At 50.3% G+C, this 21,168-nt stretch overlaps 1 protein-coding gene across 1 annotated transcript; it reads right to left on the bottom strand.

The window, feature by feature from the left end:
* Positions 1-8,410: 8,410 nt before the first annotated feature.
* On the bottom strand, positions 8,411-20,468 carry LOC127925662 (syntaxin-binding protein 4-like; the record flags this gene model as incomplete). Its single annotated transcript, XM_052510666.1, has 6 exons — positions 8,411-8,429; positions 8,585-8,685; positions 10,020-10,147; positions 13,120-13,216; positions 14,286-14,414; positions 20,374-20,468. Coding segments are annotated over 6 exons (569 nt in total), but the record flags the coding sequence as incomplete, so codon positions are not given.
* Positions 20,469-21,168: the final 700 nt, after the last annotated feature.

Raw genomic sequence — 21,168 nt, 5'->3', positions numbered from 1 at the left:
TGGTGAGATATGATGAATATGGTGGGATATGATGAGGATATGATGGATATGATGGGATATGATGGGAGATACGGTGGTATGGTGGATATGATGGGATATGAGGTGGGATATATGATAGAGATATGGTAGGATATGATGAGATATGGTGGGATATGATGGATATGATGGGATATGGGATATGATGATATGATGGGATATGGTGGATATGATGGGATATGAGTGAGATGATATGATGGGATATGATAGATATATGATATGATGATATGTATAGATATGGTAGGGATATGATGGGATATGATATGATATGGGATATGATGGATATGATATGATGATGATATGATGGGATATGATAGGATATATGATGAGATATGATGGGATATAGTGGATATGATAGATATGATATATGATGGGATATGATGGGATATGATATGATGGATATGGTGATATGATAGAGATATGATAGGATATGATAGATATATGATAGGATATGATAGATGATATGGTGGATATGGTGGATATGGTGGATATGATATGATAGAGATATGGTAGAGATATGATAGGATATGATAGGGATATGATGGGATATGGTACGATGGTGGGATATGATAGAGATATATAGTGAGATATGATAGGATATGGTAGGATATGATAGGATATGATAGGATATGATACAGGATATGAGATATGGTAGGATGGGATATGATGGATATGATGAGATATGATGGGATACGATAGGATACGGTGGATATGATGGGATATGATAGGATATGGTGGGATATGATGGATATGGTGGATATGATGGGATATGATATGGTGGGATATGGTAATGGGATATGGTGGGATATGATGGGATATGGTGGGATATGATGGGGGATATGATGGATACGGATATGATGATATGATGGGATATGATGGATATGGTGGGATGGTGGGATATGATGTGGATATGGTGATATGGTATGGGATATGATATGGGATATGGTGGGATATGATGGGATATGGGATACGATGGGATACGGTGGGATATGATGGGATATGATGGATATGGTGATATGATGGGATATGGTGGGATATGATATGGTAGGATACTATGGGATATGATGGATATGGTGGGATATGATGGGATATGGTATATGGGGATGGGATATGGTGAGATATGATGGGATATGATGGGATATGATAGGATATGATGGGATATGATGATATGGTGGATATGGTGGGATATGATGGGATATGGTGGGATACGGTGGGATATGGTGGATACGATGGGATATGGTGGATACGGTGGGATATACTAAATACAATATAATACTGCTTCATCAACCTATTCTTAAGGATTGTGATTGGCTGAGTCTGGTTGTCACTCACCTCTGAGGTGTTGTGTAGCTCCTCCTCCAGGATATGACTTGCTGTGCTCTGTGTCCCGGGGTAGTGTAGGAAAACCATCAGGTTGACTGACCTGGGGTAGTGTAGGAAAACCAACAGGTTGACTGACCTGGGGTAGTGTAGGAAACCATCAGGTTGACTGACCTGGGGTAGTGTAGGAAACCATCAGGTTGACTGACCTGGGGTAGTGTAGGAAAACCATCAGGTTGACTGACCTGGGGTAGTGTAGGAAAACCATCAGGTTGACTGACCTGGGGTAGTGTAGGAAAACCATCAGGTTGACTGACCTGGGGTAAACCATGGTAGGAAAACCATCAGGTTGACTGACCTGGGGTAGTGTAGGAAACCATCAGGTTGACTGACCTGGGGTAGTGTAGGAAAACCAGCAGGCTGACTGACCTGGGGTAGTGTAGGAAAACCATCAGGTTGACTGACCTGGGGTAGTGTAGGAAAACCATTAGGTTGACTGACCTGGGGTAGTGTAGGAAAACCAGCAGGTTGACTGATCTGGGGTAGTGTAGGAAAACCAGCAGGCTGACTGATCTGGGGTAGTGTAGGAAAACCAGCAGGCTGACTGACCTGGGGTAGTGTAGGAAAACCAGCAGGCTGACTGACCTGGGGTAGTGTAGGAAAACCAGCAGGCTGACTGACCTGGGTAGTGTAGGAAAACCAAAACAGGTTGACTGATCTGGGGTAGTAGTGGTTGAGGAAAACCATCAGGTTGACTGATATGGGGTAGTGTAGGAAAACCAGCAGGTTGACTGATCTGGGGTAGTGTAGGAAAACCAGCAGGTTGACTGATCTGGGGTAGTGTAGGAAAACCATCAGGTTGACTGATATGGGGTAGTGTAGGAAAACCAGCAGGTTGACTGACCTGGGGTAGTGTAGGAAAACCAGCAGGTTGACTAACCTGGGGTAGTGTAGGAAAACCAGCAGGCTGACTGATCTGGGGTAGTGTAGGAAAACCAGCAGGCTGACTGTGATTGGACTGTGAACAAAGTTGAAGTCAATTCAATGTTACTCTGATACACACTGCACATTGTAAAATAGTAACATTGTATATTTAAGCAATAAGGCCAGAGGGGGTGTGGCCAATATAAACTATAGACTATATAAACCTCCTCTCACTGTCAACTGCGTTCAATTTCAGCAAACTTAACTTAACGTGTAAATATTTGTATGAACATAACAAGATTCAACAACTGAGACATAAACTGAACAAGTTCCACAGACATGTGACTAACAGAAATGGAATAATGTGTCCCCTGAACAAAGGGGGGGGTCAAAATCAAAAGTAACAGTCAAGTATCTGGTGTGGCCACCAGCTGCATTAAGTACTGCAGTACATCTCCTCCTCATGGACTGCACCAGATTTGCCAGTTCTTGCTGTGAGATGTTACCTCACTCTTCCACCAAGGCACCTGCAAGTTCTTGGACATTTCTGGGGGGCCTTAGCCCTCACCCTCCGATCCAACAGGTCCCAGACGTGCTCAATGGGATTGAGATCCGGGCTCTTCGCTGGCCATGGCCAAGACATTCCTGTCTTGCAGGAAATCACGCACAGAACGAGCAGTATGGCTGGTGGCATTGTCATGCTGGAGGGTCATGTCAGGATGAGCCTGCAGGGAGGGTACCACATGAGGAAGGAGGATGTCTTCCCTGTAACACACAGCGTTGAGATTGCCTGCAATGACAACAAGCTCAGTCCGATGATGCTGTGACACACTGCCCCAGACCATGACGGACCCTTCACCTCCAAATCGATCCCGCTCCAGAGTACAGGCCTCAGTGTAACGCTCATTCCTTTGGCGATAAACGCGAATCCGACCATCCCTCCTGGTCAGTCCTGTCTGGTCCAGCTATGGTGGGTTTGTGCCCATAAGCAACGTTGTTGCCGGTGATGTCTGGTGAGGACCTGCCTTACAACAGGCCTACAAGCCCTCAGTCCTATTGCGGACAGTCTGAGCACTGATGGAGGGATTCTTCCGGGAAGGACACACTTCTCCAGCGTGCCAGTGACCATTGAAGGGGCCAGTGACCATCGAAGGGGCCAGTGACCATTGAAGGGGCCAGTGGCCATCGAAGGGGCCAGTGACCATCGAAGGGGCCAGTGACCATCGAAGGGGCCAGTGACCATCGAAGGGGCCAGTGAGCCATCGAAGGGGCCAGTGAGCCATCGAAGGGGCCAGTGACCATCGAAGGGGCCAGTGACCATCGAAGGGCCAGAGACCATCGAAGGGGCCAGTGACCATCGAAGGGGCCAGTGACCATCGAAGGGGCCAGTGACCATCGAAGGGGCCAGTGACCATCGAAGGGGCCAGTGACCATCGAAGGGGCCAGTGACCATCGAAGGGGCCAGTGACCATCGAAGGGGCCAGTGACCATCGAAGGGCCAGTGACCATCGAAGGGGCCAGTGGCCATCGAAGGGGCCAGTGAGCCATCGAAGGGGCCAGTGACCATCGAAGGGGCCAGTGACCATCGAAGGGGCCAGAGACCATCGAAGGGGCCAGTGACCATCGAAGGGGCCAGTGAGCCATCGAAGGGGCCAGTGACCATCGAAGGGGCCAGTGACCATCGAAGGGGCCAGTGACCATCGAAGGGGCCAGTGACCATCGAAGGGGCCAGTGACCATCGAAGGGGCCAGTGACCATCGAAGGGGCCAGTGACCATCGAAGGGGCCAGTGACCATCGAAGGGCCAGTGACCATCGAAGGGGCCAGTGACCATCGAAGGGGCCAGTGACCATCGAAGGGGCCAGTGACCATCGAAGGGGCCAGTGACCATCGAAGGGCCAGTGACCATCGAAGGGGCCAGTGACCATCGAAGGGGCCAGTGACCATCGAAGGGGCCAGTGACCATCGAAGGGGCCAGTGACCATCGAAGGGGCCAGTGGCCATCGAAGGGGCCAGTGACCATCGAAGGGCCAGTGACCATCGAAGGGGCCAGTGGCCATCGAAGGGGGCCAGTGACCATCGAAGGGGCCAGTGACCATCGAAGGGGCCAGTGACCATCGAAGGGGCCAGTGAGCCATCGAAGGGGCCAGTGACCATCGAAGGGGCCAGTAGCCATCGAAGGGGCCAGTGACCATCGAAGGGGCCAGTGACCATCGAAGGGGCCAGTGACCATCGAAGGGGCCAGTGGCCATCGAAGGGGCCAGTGACCATCGAAGGGGCCAGTGACCATCGAAGGGGCCAGTGACCATCGAAGGGGAACATTTGCCCACAGAAGTCGGTTACCACGAAGGGCAGTCAGGTCACGACCCTGGCGAGGGGGCAGATGAACTTCCCTAAGGCAGTTTCTGACCGTTTGTGCAGTAACTCTTCGGTTGTGCAAACCCACAGTTTCATCCGTTGTCCAGGTGGCTGGTCTCAGACCATCCCACAGGTGAAGAAGCCTGATGTGTAGGTCCAGGTGGCTGGTCTCAGACCATCCCACAGGTGAAGAAGCCTGATGTGTAGGTCCAGGTGGCTGGTCTCAGACCATCCCACAGGTGAAGAAGCCTGATGTGAGGTCCAGGTGGCTGGTCTCAGACCATCCCACAGGTGAAGAAGCCTGATGTTGAGGTCCAGGTGGCTGGTCTCAGACCATCCCACAGGTGAAGAAGCCAGATGTTGAGGTCCAGGTGGCTGGTCTCAGACCATCCCACAGGTGAAGAAGCCTGATGTGTAGGTCCAGGTGGCTGGTCTCAGACCATCCCACAGGTGAAGAAGCCTGATGTGCCAGGTCCAGGTGGCTGGTCTCAGACCATCCCACAGGTGAAGAAGCCTGATGTGAGGTCCAGGTGGCTGGTCTCAGACCATCCCACAGGTGAAGAAGCCTGATGTGGAGGTCCAGGTGGCTGGTCTCATCCAGTCAGGTCAAGAAGCCTGATGAGGTTAGGTGGCTGGTCTCAGACCATCCCAAGGTGAAGAAGCCTGATGTGAGGTCCAGGTGGCTGGTCTCAGACTCATTAACATTGAAAAGCCTGATGTGGGTCCAGGTGGCTGGTCTCAGACCATCCCACAGGTGAAGAAGCCTGATGTGTAGGTCCAGGTGGCTGGTCTCAGACCATCCCACAGGTGAAGAAGCCTGATGTTGAGGTCCAGGTGGCTGGTCTCAGACATCCCACAGGTGAAGAAGCCAGTTGTGTAGGTCCAGGTGGCTGGTCTCAGACAGCCCACAGGTGAAGAAGTCTGATGTGTAGGTCCAGGTGGCTGGTCTCAGACCATCCCACAGGTGAAGAAGCCTGATGTGTTTGGTGGCTGGTCTCAGACCATCCCACAGGTGAAGAAGCCTGATGTAGGTCCAGGTGGCTGGTCTCAGACCATCCCACAGGTGAAGAAGCCTGATGTGTAGGTCCAGGTGGCTGGTCTCAGACCATCCCACAGGTGAAGAAGCCTGATGTGTAGGTCCAGGTGGCTGGTCTCAGACCATCCCTGGTGAAGAAGCCTGATGTGTAGGTCCAGGTGGCTGGTCTCAGACCATCCCACAGGTGAAGAAGCCTGATGTGTAGGTCCAGGTGGCTGGTCTCAGACGATCCCACAGGTGAAGAAGCCTGATGTGTAGGTCCAGGTGGCTGGTCTCAGACCATCCCACAGGTGAAGAAGCCTGATGTGTAGGTCCAGGTGGCTGGTCTCAGACGATCCCACAGGTGAAGAAGCCTGATGTTGAGGTCCAGGTGGCTGGTCTCAGACCATCCCACAGGTGAAGAAGCCTGATGTGTAGGTCCAGGTGGCTGGTCTCAGACGATCCCACAGGTGAAGAAGCCTGATGTTGGTCCAGGTGGCTGGTCTCAACCATCCCACAGGTGAAGAAGCCTGATGTGTAGGTCCAGGTGGCTGGTCTCAGACCATCCCACAGGTGAAGAAACCTGATGTTGAGGTCCAGGTGGCTGGTCTCAGACCATCCCGCAGGTGAAGAAGCCTGATGTGTAGGTCCAGGTGGCTTCTCTCAGACCATCCCACAGGTGAAGAAGCCTGATGTGGAGGTCCAGGTGGCTGGTCTCAGACGACGATCCCACAGGTGAAGAAGTCTGATGTGTAGGTCCAGGTGGCTGGTCTCAGACCATCCCACAGGTGAAGAAGCCAGTTGTGTAGGTCCAGGTGGCTGGTCTCAGACCATCCCGCAGGTGAAGAAGCCTGATGTGTGAGGTCCAGGTGGCTGGTCTCAGACCATCCACAGGTGAAGAAGCCTGATGTGGAGGTCCAGGTGGCTGGTCTCAGACCATCCCACAGGTGAAGAAGCCTGATGTGTGAGTCCAGGTGGCTGGTCTCAGACCATCCCACAGGTGAAGAAGCCTGATGTGAGGTCCAGGTGGCTGGTCTCAGACCATCCCACAGGTGAAGAAGCCTGATGTGTAGGTCCAGGTGGCTGGTCTCAGACCATCCCACAGGTGAAGAAGCCTGATGTGTGGTCCAGGTGGCTGGTCTCAGCCATCCCACTGTGAAGAAGCCTGATGTGTAGGTCCAGGTGGCTGGTCTCAGACCATCCACAGGTGAAGAAGCCTGATGTTGAGGTCCAGGTGGCTGGTCTCAGACCATCCCACAGGTGAAGAAGCATGTGGAGGTCCAGGTGGCTGGTCTCAGACCTCAAAAACCCATATTTGTGGCAGGTGAAGAAGCCAGATGTGTAGGTCCCCTGGTCTCAGACCATCCCCAGGTGAAGAAGCCTGATGTTGAGGTCAGGTTGGTCTCAGACATCCCACAGTGAACACCAGCCTGATGTCCCAGGTATCTGGTCTCCCATCCCACAGGTGAAGAAGCCTGATGTGTAAACCAGGTGGCTGGTCTCAGACCATCCCACAGGTGAAGAAGCCTGATGTGTAGGTCCAGGTGGCTGGTCTCAGACCATCCCACAGGTGAAGAAGCCTGATGTGTAGGTCCAGGTGGCTGGTCTCAGACTCATATCCCACAGGTGAAGAAGCCTGATGTGTAGGTCCAGGTGGCTGGTCTCAGACCATCCCACAGGTGAAGAAGCCTGATGTTGAGGTCCAGGTGGCTGGTCTCAGACCATCCCACAGGTGAAGAAGCCTGATGTGTAGGTCCAGGTGGCTGGTCTCAGACCATCCCACAGGTGAAGAAGCCTGATGTGTAGGTCCAGGTGGCTGGTCTCAGACCATCCCACAGGTGAAGAAGCCTGATGTGTAGGTCCAGGTGGCTGGTCTCAGACCATCCACAGGTGAAGAACACCACACTGACACACACACCAGGTGGCTGGTCTCAGACCATCCCACAGGTGAAGAAGCCATGTGGAGGTCCAGGTGGCTGGTCTCAGACCATCCCACAGGTGAAGAAGCCTGATTTACAGGTGGCTGGTTCACCCCCACAGGTGAAGAAGCCAGTTGTGTAGGTCCAGGTGGCTGGTCTCAGACCATCCCACAGGTGAAGAAGCCAGTTGTGTAGGTCCAGGTGGCTGGTCTCAGACCATCCCGCAGGTGAAGAAGCCTGATGTGGAGGTCCTGGGCTGGTTATGCGGTTGTGAGGTTAGACGTACTGCCAAATTCTCTAAAACAATGTTGGAAGCGGCTTATGGTAGAGAAATTAACATTAAATGATCTGGCAACAGCTCTGGTGGACATTCCTGTAGTCAGCATGCCAATTGCACGCTCCCTCAAAACTAGAGATATTTGTGGCATTTTGTTGTGTGACAAAACTGCACATTTTAGAGTGGCCTTTTATTGTCCCCAGCACAAGGTGCACCTGTGTAATGATCATTTTGTTTAATCAGCTTGTTGATACACCACACCTGTCAGGTGGATGGATTATCTTGGTAAAGGAGAAATGCTCACTAACAGTGATGTAAACACATTTGAGCACAACATTTGAGAGAAATAAGCTTTTTGTGCGTATGGAACATTCCTGGGATCTTTTATTTCAGCTCATGAAACACTTTACATGATGCATTTATATATTTGTTCAGTATAACTATAAATATATATTATGTTATTTGTTCAACATTTTCATTTCAGTATGATTTATTATTACATTGACATTATATTTAGTTATAAATTAAAAAGTGATGAATTATGTTGAGAAAAGCTATTAGTTTAGCCAGTGGTTATAACACTACTAAGATGAGTGTTAAAAACCCCCATGTAATTGAATATGATATTCACAGCGTACACACACACCCCATGTACACACACACACCATGACACACACACCCATGTACACACACACCCACACTGTACACACACACACCCACTGACACACACACACACCACAGAGATGTGACACAGGACCCAATCTGGTTCTGCAGCTGTTTCACCTCCGCCTGAAAGTGCTCCAGTTCTTCACTACTGTAGGAATCTGAATCAAAGGTCTGATACACAGCAATGAGGTACACAAGGGACCCCATGTACACACCCCCATGTACACACACACCACACATGTACACACACCCCATGTACACCTCCCCCATGTACACACACCCCATGTACACACACCCCATGTACACACACCCCCATGTACACACACCCCATGTACACACACCCCATACACACACCCCCATGTACACACACCCCATGTACACACACCCCATGTACACACACCCCATGTACACACACCCCATGTACACACACACCCCATGTACACACACCCCCATGTACACACACCCCATGTACACACACCCCACACACACACCCCATGTACACACACCCCATGTACACACACCCCATGTACACACACCCCATGTACACACACCCCCATGTACACACACCCCCATGTACACACACCCCATGTACACCCCCCATGTACACACCCCCATGTACACACACCCCATGTACACACACCCCCCATGTACACACACCCCATGTACACACACCCCATGTACACACACCCCATGTACACAAACCCCATGTACACACACCCCATGTACACAAACCCCCATGTACACACACCCCATGTACACACACACACCCCATGTACACACACACTCACACACACACACCCCATGTACACACTCACACACACAAACCCCATGCACACACACACACACACAAACCCCATGCACACACACACTCTCACAAACATGTACACAAACCCCATGCACACACACACTCTCACAAACCCCATGCACACACACACTCTGCACACACACCCCATGTACACAAACCCCATGTACACACACACCCCATGTACACAAACCCCATGCACACACACACTCTCACGCATACAATGATGTGAGAAGCACACCCTTCATCTGACAGGGAACATTACAATGGACGTTTTAGAGGAAGGCAGCTCTCAAAGACTGTGTGCGCGTGTGTGTGTGTGTGTGTGTGTGTGTGTGTGTGTGTGTGTGTGTGTGTGTGTGTGTGTGTGTGTGTGTGTGTGTGTGTGTGTGTGTGTGTGTGTGTGTGTGTGTGTGTGTGTGTGTGTGTGTGTGTGTGTGTGTGTGTGTGTGTGTGTGTGTGTGTGTGTGAGACAGGGACAGTCACAATGAAGCTCTTAAAGACATCTTTGATGATTCCCTTGTGTTGCTGCAGGGTGTAAATCTCCTCTGAGAAACACCGTCTGTAAATCCTCTTCGCCAACTCAAACTTCACTAAGTCACACAAGCCTCAAAGTCAGGAGGAGCCTCAAGGACTCCATAACAAGAACTTAATAAACCCAGTACTTTGAAACAAGAAGCACAAGTCAATGTTGTTTTCTTACCGGGGAGTGGAAGGCAGAGGTGTCCATCAAGCTAGCTGCTTCGTGATAGGAGAACATGAACTCTTTCTGCCCTAGTCCCGCCTCCTCCAGATTCTCTTGGTAGACGTTGCGTGTGGCCTCAACAAAGTCTGCCCGGCGACAACAAACGCATAAGAAAAGTTATACTCTGTATAAAACACAGAGGAGCCAATCAGAACCCCTATAGCCTATGTAGTAGCTTGTGAATAAAATCTGTGCCAGCTCTGAGGATAACAGAGCACCACCGTCACAGGTCACTCCCGAGGACTCTGGGCTCTCGTTCTCCGTGGCCGAAGTGGATAAGATGTTTAAGCGTGTTAACCCTCGCAGGGCTGCCGTCCCAGACAGTCCTCAGAACATGCACAGACCAGTTGGCTGGAGTGTTTACAGACATATTCAATCTCTCCCTATCCCAGTCTGCTGTCCCCACTTGCTTCAATATGTCCACCATTGTTCCCGTACTCAAGAAGTCAGTGGTAGCTATGGTGACAGTAGGTTTGTGGTAGCTATGGTGACAGTAGGTTTGTGGTAGCTATGGTGACAGTAGGTTTGTGGTAGCTATGGTGACAGTAGGTTTGTGGTAGCTATGGTGACAGTAGGTTTGTGGAAGCTATGGTGACAGTAGGTGTGTGGTATCTATGGTGACAGTAGTTGTGTGGTAGCTATGGTGACAGTAGGTGTGTGGTAGCTATGGTGACAGTAGGTTTGTGGTAGCTATGTTAAGAGTAGGTGTGTGGTAGCTATGGAGACACTAGGTGTGTGGTAGCTATGGTGACAGTAGGTTTGTGGTAGCTATGGTGACAGTAGGTTTGTGGTAGCTATGGTGACAGTAGGTTTGTGGTAGCTATGGTGACAGTAGGTTTGTGGTAGCTATGGTGACAGTAGGTTTGTGGTAGCTATGGTGACAATAGGTTTGTGGTAGCTATGGTGACAGTAGTTGTCTGGTAGCTATGGTGACAGTAGGTTTGTGGTAGCTATGGTGACAGTAGGTTTGTGGTAGCTATGGTGACACTAGGTTTGTGGTAGCTATGGTGACAGTAGGTTTGTGGTAGCTATGGTGACAGTAGGTTTGTGGAAGCTATGGTGACAGTAGGTGTGTGGTATCTATGGTGACAGTAGTTGTGTGGTAGCTATGTTAAGAGTAGGTGTGTGGTAGCTATGGAGACACTAGGTGTGTGGTAGCTATGGTGACAGTAGGTGTGTGGTAGCTATGGAGACAGTAGGTGTGTGGTATCTATGGAGACACTAGGTGTGTGGTAGCCATGGAGACAGTAGGTATGTGGTAGCTATGGAGACACTAGGTGTGTGGTAGCTATGGAAACACTAGGTGTGTGGTAGCTATGGAAACACTAGGTGTGTGGTAGCTATGGAGACAGTAGGTGTGTGGTATCTATGGAGACACTAGGTGTGTGGTAGCCATGGAGACAGTAGGTGTGTGGTAGCTATGGAGACACTAGGTGTGTGGTAGCTATGGAAACACTAGGTGTGTGGTAGCTATGGAAACACTAGGTGTGTGGTAGCTATGGAGACACTAGGTGTGTGGTAGCTATAGAGACAGTAGGTGTGTGGTAGCTATAGAGACACTAGGTGTGTGGTAGCTATAGAGACACTAGGTGTGTGGTAGCTATGGAGACAGTAGGTGTGTGGTAGCTATAGAGACAGTAGGTGTGTGGTAGCTATAGAGACACTAGGTGTGTGGTAGCTATAGAGACAGTAGTTGTGTGGTAGCTATGGAGACAGTAGGTGTGTGGTAGCTATAGAGACAGTAGGTGTGTGGTAGCTATAGAGACAGTAGGTGTGTGGTAGCTATGGTGACAGTAGGTTTGTGGTAGCTATGGTGACAGTAGGTTTGTGGTAGCTATGGTGACAGTAGGTTTGTGGTAGCTATGGTGACAGTAGGTTTGTGGTAGCTATGGTGACAGTAGGTTTGTGGTAGCTATGGAGACACTAGGTGTGTGGTAGCTATGGAAACACTAGGTGTGTGGTAGCTATGGAGACAGTAGGTGTGTGGTAGCTATGGAGACAGTAGGTGTGTGGTAGCTATGGAGACACTAGGTGTGTGGTAGCTATGGAGACAGTAGGTGTGTGGTAGCTATGGAGACAGTAGGTGTGTGGTAGCTATGGAACAGTAGGTGTGTGGTAGCTATGGAGACAGTAGGTGTGTGGTAGCTATGTTAGAGAGCTATGTAGACAGTAGGTGGTGGTAGCTATAGAGACAGTAGGTGTGTGGTAGCTATAGAGACACTAGGTGTGTGGTAGCTATGGAGACAGTAGGTGTGTGGTAGCTATAGAGACAGTAGGTGTGTGGTAGCTATAGAGACACTAGGTGTGTGGTAGCTATAGAGACAGTAGGTGTGTGGTAGCTATGGAGACAGTAGGTGTGTGGTAGCTATAGAGACAGTAGGTGTGTGGTAGCTATAGAGACAGTAGGTGTGTGGTAGCTATAGAGACAGTAGGTGTGTGGTAGCTATAGAGACAGTAGGTGTGTGGTAGCTATAGAGACAGTAGGTGTGTGGTAGCTATGGAGACAGTAGGTGTGTGGTAGCTATGGAGACAGTAGGTGTGTGGTAGCTATAGAGACAGTAGGTGTGTGGTAGCTATAGAGACACTAGGTGTGTGGTAGCTATAGAGACACTAGGTGTGTGGTAGCTATAGAGACAGTAGGTGTGTGGTAGCTATAGAGACAGTAGGTGTGTGGTAGCTATAGAGACAGTAGGTGTGTGGTAGCTATAGAGACAGTAGGTGTGTGGTAGCTATGGAGACAGTAGGTGTGTGGTAGCTATAGAGACAGTAGGTGTGTGGTAGCTATAGAGACAGTAGGTGTGTGGTAGCTATAGAGACAGTAGGTGTGTGGTAGCTACAGAGACAGTAGGTGTGTGGTAGCTATAGAGACAGTAGGTGTGTGGTAGCTATAGAGACAGTAGGTGTGTGGTAGCTATAGAGACAGTAGGTGTGTGGTAGCTATAGAGACAGTAGGTGTGTGGTAGCTACAGAGACAGTAGGTGTGTGGTAGCTATAGAGACAGTAGGTGTGTGGTAGCTATAGAGACAGTAGGTGTGTGGTAGCTATAGAGACAGTATACCTCCGTAGGACACGGTTCCCTGTGGGTCAGTGATAAGATTTTGTCTCAGCTTCCTCCTCTTCTCCTCCGTCACGTCCAGACCCAGGTACGACAACGCCTGGGGTGGGTTGGGGAGAGAGGGGGGGAAAGAGAGAGAGAGAGGGGGGCATAGAGAGGGGAGAGGGGGGGAAGAGAGGGGGAAAGAGAGGGGGAGCGAGACAGAGGAGAGAAAGCGTTAAGAAGAATTTAAATCTCACATTATGGTAAATCCCTGCTCACTGAGGACATGGCGTATGAGAGACAGTACATCTTGTCACAGTATTACAAAATAAAACCCTCTTCTGTGTGGTTGAAGACCCATATCCTGCAGGGGGCAGTATAACAGCAGTATTACACCACAAATCTCTCTTCTCCTTAAACTTGGTTGTCCTGAAGACAACTTTTCTACACTAGACACATCTCTCCTCTCCTCTCCTCTCCTCTCCTCTCCTCTCCTCTCCTCTCCTCTCCTCTCCTCCTCCTCTCCTCTCTCCCTCTCTCTCTCTCCTCTCTCTCTCTCTCTCTCCTCTCCTCTCCTCTCCTCCTCCTCTCCTCTCCTCTCCTCTCCTCTCCTCTCGTTCTCCTCTCCTCTCCTCACATCCTCTCCTCTAAATCCCTCCCCTCCCATCCCCTCCCCTCCCCTCCCTCCCCAGTCCCCTTGTCACAGTATCCCCAAAATCCCCTCTCCTCCCCTCCCCTGGTCCCCTCCCCTCAGTCCCCTAACCCCTCTTACTCCCTCTCCCTCTCCTCTCCTCTCCTCCCCTCCCCTCCCCTCCCCTCCCCTCCCCTCCCCCCCTCCCCTCCCCTCTCCTCTCCTCCTCCTCCTCTCCTCTCCTCTCCTCTCCTCTCTCTCTCTCTCCTCTCCTCTCCTCCCTCTCCTCTCCTCTCTCTCCTCTCCTCTCCTCTCCTCTCCTCTCCTCTCCTCTCCTCTCCTCTCCCAGGTCATGCTCTCTGCCATGTCCTGGCATTCATCCTTTCTAATAAAACAAGTGAGATGACTCTTCAAACATCCTCTCCTCTCCTCTCCTCTCCTCTCCTCACTCTTCAAACATATCATATTATATTCTGTTGTTCTGTTGTAAAGAATATACTGTCTTCATGAGAGATCATAGTAGAAAGTGTCTGTGTGTTATTCAACCCAAACTAACCCTGTCTCTGTCACCACAGTTAACCAGTACAGTAAAGCTGTAGAGCATTGTGTCTGTGTGCGATGTTAAAGTGCTCCCTCCGGCAACGCAACCCTGTACCAGGCAGGAACCAGAGCCAGGGAGCAGGGACTAGAGCCAGGGAGCAGGGACTAGAGCCAGGGAGCAGGGACTAGAGCCAGGGAGCAGGGACTAGAGCCAGGGAGCAGGGACTAGAGCCAGGGAGCAGGGACTAGAGCCAGGGAGCAGGGACTAGAGCCAGGGAGCAGGGACTAGAGCCAGGGAGCAGGGACTAGAGCCAGGGAGCAGGGACTAGAGCCAGGGAGCAGGGACTAGAGCCAGGGAGCAGGGACTAGAGCCAGGGAGCAGGGACTAGAGCCAGGGAGCAGGGACTAGAGCCAGGGAGCAGGGACTAGAGCCAGGGAGCAGGGACTAGAGCCAGGGAGCAGGGACCAGAGCCAGGGAGCAGGGACTAGAGCCAGGGAGCAGGGACTAGAGCCAGGGAGCAGGGACTAGAGCCAGGGAGCAGGGACTAGAGCCAGGGAGCAGGGACTAGAGCCAGGGAGCAGGAACCACAGCCAGGGAGCAGGGACTAGAGCCAGGGAGCAGGGACTAGAGCCAGGGAGCAGGAACTAGAGCCAGGGAGCAGGGACTAGAGCCAGGGAGCAGGGACCAGAGCCAGGGAGCAGGGACTAGAGCCAGGGAGCAGGGACCAGAGCCAGGGAGCAGGAACCACAGCCAGGGAGCAGGGACTAGAGCCAGGGAGCAGGAACCACAGCCAGGGAGCAGGGACTAGAGCCAGGGAGCAGGGACTAGAGCCAGGGAGCAGGGACTAGAGCCACAGCCAGGGAGCAGGGACTAGAGCCACAGCCAGGGAGCAGGGACTAGAGCCAGGGAGCAGGGACTAGAGCCAGGGAGCAGGGACCAGAGCCAGGGAGCAGGGACTAGAGCCAGGGAGCAGGGACTAGAGCCACAGCCAGGGAGCAGGGACTAGAGCCAGGGAGCAGGGACTAGAGCCAGGGAGCAGGGACTAGAGCCAGGGAGCAGGGACTAGAGCCACAGCCAGGGAGCAGGGACTAGAGCCACAGCCAGGGAGCAGGGACTAGAGCCAGGGAGCAGGGACTAGAGCCACAGCCAGGGCCTAATCCCATTAATGAGACTGTGCTAGATTAGGGTCAGTCACAGACTGAGTGAGATTAAGATTAGATTAAAATCACTGCTAAACAACTGCAGAGGACGTCGTGACAAAACTACCGGCACACAGAGATACAGGGGGAGTATATGGTGGTGGAATGGAGAGAGATACAGGGGGAGTATATGGTGGTAGAATGGAGAGAGAGAGATACAGGGGGAGTATATGGTGGTGGAATGGAGAGAGAGAGATACAGGGGGAGTATATGGTGGTAGAATGGAGAGAGAGAGATACAGGGGAGTATATGGTGGTAGAATGGAGAGAGAGAGATACAGGGGAGTATATGGTGGTGGAATGGAGAGAGAGAGATACAGGAGGAGTATATGGTGGTGGAATGGAGAGAGAGAGATACAGGGGGAGTATATGGTGGTGGAATGGAGAGAGATACAGGGGGAGTATATGGTGGTGGAATGGAGAGAGAGATACAGGGGGGTGGTGGAATGGAGAGAGAGAGATATATGGTGGTGGAATGGAGAGAGATACAGGGGAGTATATGGTGGTGGAATGGAGAGAGAGAGATACAGGAGGAGTATATGGTGGTGGAATGGAGAGAGAGAGATACAGGGGAGTATATGGTGGTGGAGAATGGAGAGATAGAGATACAGGGGAGTATATGGTGGTGGAATGGAGAGAGAGAGATACAGGAGGAGTATATGGTGGTAGAATGGAGAGAGAGATACAGGGGAGTATATGGTGGTAGAATGGAGAGAGAGAGATACAGGGGAGTATATGGTGGTGGAATGGAGAGAGAGAGATACAGGAGGAGTATATGGTGGTGGAATGGAGAGAGAGAGATACAGGGAGGAGATATATGGTGGTGGAATGGAGAGAGAGAGAGATACAGGGGAGTATATGGTGGTGGAATGGAGAGAGAGAGATACAGGGGAGTATATGGTGGTGGAATGGAGAGAGAGATACAGGGGGAGTATATGGTGGTGGAATGGAGAGAGAGAGATACAGGGGAGTATATGGTGGTGGAATGGAGAGAGAGATACAGGGGAGTATATGGTGGTGGAATGGAGAGAGAGAGATACAGGAGGAGTATATGGTGGTGGAATGGAGAGAGAGAGAGATACAGGAGGAGAATATATGGAGGAGTATATGGTGGTGGAATGGAGAGAGAGAGATACAGGAGGAGTATATGGTGGTGGAATGGAGAGAGAGAGATACAGGGGAGTATATGGTGGTGGAATGGAGAGAGAGAGATACAGGGGAGTATATGGTGGTGGAATGGAGAGAGAGATACAGGAGGAGTATATGGTGGTGGAATGGAGAGAGAGAGATACAGGAGGAGTATATGGTGGTGGAATGGAGAGAGAGAGATACAGGGGAGTATATGGTGTGGAATGGAGAGAGACATACAGGGGAGTGGTGGTGGAATGGAGAGAGAGAGATACATGGAGAGAGAGAGAGATACAGGAGGAGTATATGGTGGTGGAATGGAGAGAGAGAGAATACAGGGGAGTATATGGTGGTGGAATGGAGAGAGAGAGATACAGGGGAGTATATGGTGGTGGAATGGAGAGAGAGAGATACAGGGGGAGTATATGGTGGTGGAATGGAGAATGAGAGAGATACAGGGGAGTATATGGTGGTGGAATGGAGAGAGAGAGAGAATACAGGGGAGTATATGGTGGTGGAATGGAGAGAGAGAGAATACAGGAGATACAGGAGGAGTATATGGTGGTGGAATGGAGAGAGAGAGATACAGGGGGAGTATATGGTGGTGGAATGGAGAGAGAGAGATACAGGGGAGTATATGGTGGTGGAATGGAGAGACATACAGGAGGAGTATATGGTGGTGGAATGGAGAGAGAGAGATACAGGGGGAGAGTATATGGTGGTGGAATGGAGAGAGAGAGAGAGATACAGGAGGGAGTATATGGTGGTGGAATGGAGAGAGAGATACAGGGGAGTATATGGTGGTGGAATGGAGAGAGAGAGATACAGGGGAGAGTATATGGTGGTGGAATGGAGAGAGAGAGAGATACAGGGGAGTATATGGTGGTGGAATGGAGAGAGAGAGAGATACAGGAGGAGTATATGGTGGTAGAATGGAGAGAGAGAGATACAGGAGGAGTATATGGTGGTGGAATGGAGAGAGAGAATACAGGGGAGTATATGGTGGTGGAATGGAGAGAGATACAGGGGAGTATATGGTGGTGGAATGGAGAGATACAGGGGATGGAGAGAGATACAAGATCTACAAACCTTCCATAACAAAGCCATCCCTAGGAGGAGTATATGGTGGTGGAATGGAGAGAGAGAGATACAGGGGAGTATATGGTGGTGGAATGGAGAGAGAGAGATACAGGGGAGTATATGGTGGTGGAATGGAGAGAGAGAGATACAGGGGAGTATATGGTGGTGGAATGGAGAGAGATACAGGGGAGTATATGGTGGTGGAATGGAGATGAGAGAGATACAGGGGAGTATATGGTGGTGGAATGGAGAGAGAGAGAGATACAGGGGAGTATATGGTGGTGGAATGGAGAGAGAGAGATACAGGGGAGTATATGGTGGTGGAATGGAGATGGAGAGGAGATATGGTGGTGGAATGGAGACAGAGAGATACAGGGGAGTATATGGTGGTGGAATGGAATGGAGATATGGTGGTGGAATGAGAGAGATACAGGGGGAGTATATGGTGGTGGAATGGAGAGAGAGAGATACAGGAGGAGTATATGGTGGTGGAATGGAGAGAGAGAGATACAGGGGGAGTATATGGTGGTAGAATGGAGAGAGATACAGGGGGAGTATATGGTGGTGGAATGGAGAGAGAGAGATACAGGGGGAGTATATGGTGGTAGAATGGAGAGAGAGAGATACAGGGGAGTATATGGTGGTGGAATGGAGAGAGATACAGGGGGAGTATATGGTGGTGGAATGGAGAGAGAGAGATACAGGGGGAGTATATGGTGGTGGAATGGAGAGAGAGAGATACAGGAGGAGTATATGGTGGTGAATGGAGAGAGATACAGGAGGAGTATATGGTGGTGGAATGGAGAGAGAGAGATACAGGAGGAGTATATGGTGGTGGAATGGAGAGAGAGAGATACAGGGGGAGTATATGGTGGTGGAATGGAGAGAGAGAGATACAGGAGGAGTATATGGTGGTGGAATGGAGAGAGAGAGATACAGGGGAGTATATGGTGGTGGAATGGAGAGAGAGAGATACAGGAGGAGTATATGGTGGTAGAATGGAGAGAGAGAGATACAGGGGAGTATATGTGGTATATGGTGGTGGAATGGAGAGAGATACAGGGGAGTATATGGTGGTGGAATGGAGAGAGGAGAGATACAGGGGAGTATATGGTGGTAGAATGGAGAGAGATACAGGGGAGTATATGGTGGTGGAATGGGTGAGAGAGAGATACAGGGGAGTATATGGTGGTAGAATGGAGAGAGAGATACAGGGGAGTATATGGTGGTGGAATGGAGAGAGAGAGAGAGAGAGAGAGAATGGAAGAGAGATACAGGGGACTATATGAGAGAGAGAAGAGAGAGAGAGAGAGAGAGGGGGACAGAGAGAGAGAGAGAGAGAGAGAGAGAGGAGAGAGAGAGAGAGAGAGAGAGAGAGAGAGAGAGAGAGAGAGAGAGAGGAGAGAGAGAGAGAGAGAGAGAGAGAGGGAGAGAGAGAGAAAGGGAGAGAGAGAGAGAGAGAAAGGGAGAGAGTGAGAGAGAGAGAAAGGGAGAGAGAGAAAAAGGGAGAGAGACAGAGACAGAGAGAGAGAGCGAGAGAGAGAGTGAGAAATGGGACAAACACCAAATTGAGACTGCACGCAGAATTCTGCAAAAATATCCTCCGTGTACAACGTAGAACACCAAATAATGCATGCAGAGCAGAATTAGGCCGATACCCACTAATTATCAAAATCAGGAAAGAGCCGTTAAATTCTACAACCACCTAAAAGGAAGCGATTCACAAACCTTCCATAACAAAGCCATCACCTACAGAGAGATGAACCTGGAGAAGAGTCCCCTAAGCAAGCTGGTCCTGGGGCTCTGTTCACAAACACAAACACACCCTACAGAGCCCCAGGACAACAGCACAATTAGACCCAAACAAATCATGAGAAAACAAAAAGATAATTACTTGACACATTGGAAAGAATTAACAAAAAAACAGAGCAAACTCGAATGCTATTTGGCCCTACACAGAGAGTACACAGCGGCAGAATACCTGACCACTGTGACTGACGCAAAATTAAGGAAAGCTTTGACTATGTACAGACTCAGTGAGCATAGCCTTGCTATTGAGAAAGGCCGCCGTAGGCAGACATGGCTCTCAAGAGAAGACAGGCTATGTGCTCACTGCCCACAAAATGAGGTGGAAACTGAGCTGCACTTCCTAACCTCCTGCCCAATGTATGACCATATTAGAGAGACATATTTCCCTCAGATTACACAGATCCACAAAGAATTTGAAAACAAATCCAATTTTGAGAAACTCCCATATCTACTGGGTGAAATTCCACAGTTGCCACGAGAAAAGGGCAACCAGTGAAGAACAAACACCATTGTAAATACAACCCATATCTATGCTTATTTATTTTATCTTGTGTCCTTTACCATTTGTACATTGTTAAAACACTGTATATATATATAATATGACATTTGTAATGTCTTTATTGTTTTGAAACTTCTGTATGTGTAATGTTTACTGTTCATTTTTATTGTTTATTTCACTTTATATATTATCTACCTCACTTGCTTTGGCAATGTTAACACATGTTTCCCATGCCAATAAAGCCATTGAATTGAATTGACAGACAGACAGACAGACAGACAGACAGACAGACAGACAGACAGACAGACAGACAGACAGACAGACAGACAGACAGACAGACAGACAGACAGACTGACTAACAGGCAGGCAGAGAGCAGAGGTGGACTCACCAGGTCCAGTTTGTCAGACTTGAGGCGTATGTGAGGGTCCAGGGTGATCTTGGGTTTGGCTGCAGACAACACTGTTCTCTGGGTGGAGGCCGAGCCTGCAAGGAGAGAGGACAGACAACTATAGTGTTAAAGATTGTATAGGAGAGGCGGTATAAAACTCTGTCCTGTCACCTCTAAGCAGAATACTGTCATGTTCTGTTCATTTCCAGATGATTCTACACTGACACACCACAGACACGGCTGCTTTTAGACAATGGGTGTTCTGGTGTTTCCTCTCACAGAGTATCTGTCAGTTATTAACTACTGTTAACGACCATAGTCTCAGAGGGAGTGAGGGGGGAGGTTCAACGAGAGAGAGAGAGAAAGAGAAAGAGAAAGAGAGAGGGAGAGAGACAGCGACAGGGACACCGAGTGCTACTGTATTACATTAATGGTGTGTCTGTCCCAGTGTGTGTGTGTGTGTGTGTGTGTGTGTGTGTGTGTGTGTGTGTGTGTGTGTGTGTGTGTGTGTGTGTGTGTGTGTGTGTGTGTGTGTTATGTTAGGGTGACCCCCTGCTGCGGCTGATATTTTCTGATTGCTTTGCCTGCCTCATCCCTCATCCCTCCCTCCCTCGTCGCTCTCTTGCTCTATCCCTCCCTCATCCCTCCCTCCCTCTCTCCCTCCCTCATCCCTCCCTCCCTCTCTCCCTCATCCCTCCCTCCCTAGTCGCTCTCTCGCTCTATCTCTACCTCATCCCTCACTCGCTCTCTCTCCCCCTCTTCCCTCCCTTCTCCCTCTCCTCCCTCCATTTATCC

The sequence above is a fragment of the Oncorhynchus keta genome, unplaced genomic scaffold, assembly GCF_023373465.1.
Source record: "Oncorhynchus keta strain PuntledgeMale-10-30-2019 unplaced genomic scaffold, Oket_V2 Un_contig_605_pilon_pilon, whole genome shotgun sequence".
In the NCBI taxonomy this organism is placed as follows: domain Eukaryota; kingdom Metazoa; phylum Chordata; class Actinopteri; order Salmoniformes; family Salmonidae; genus Oncorhynchus; species Oncorhynchus keta.
Note: the sequence above shows the minus strand (reverse complement) of the source record. Positions and strands in the feature narration are given on the sequence as shown.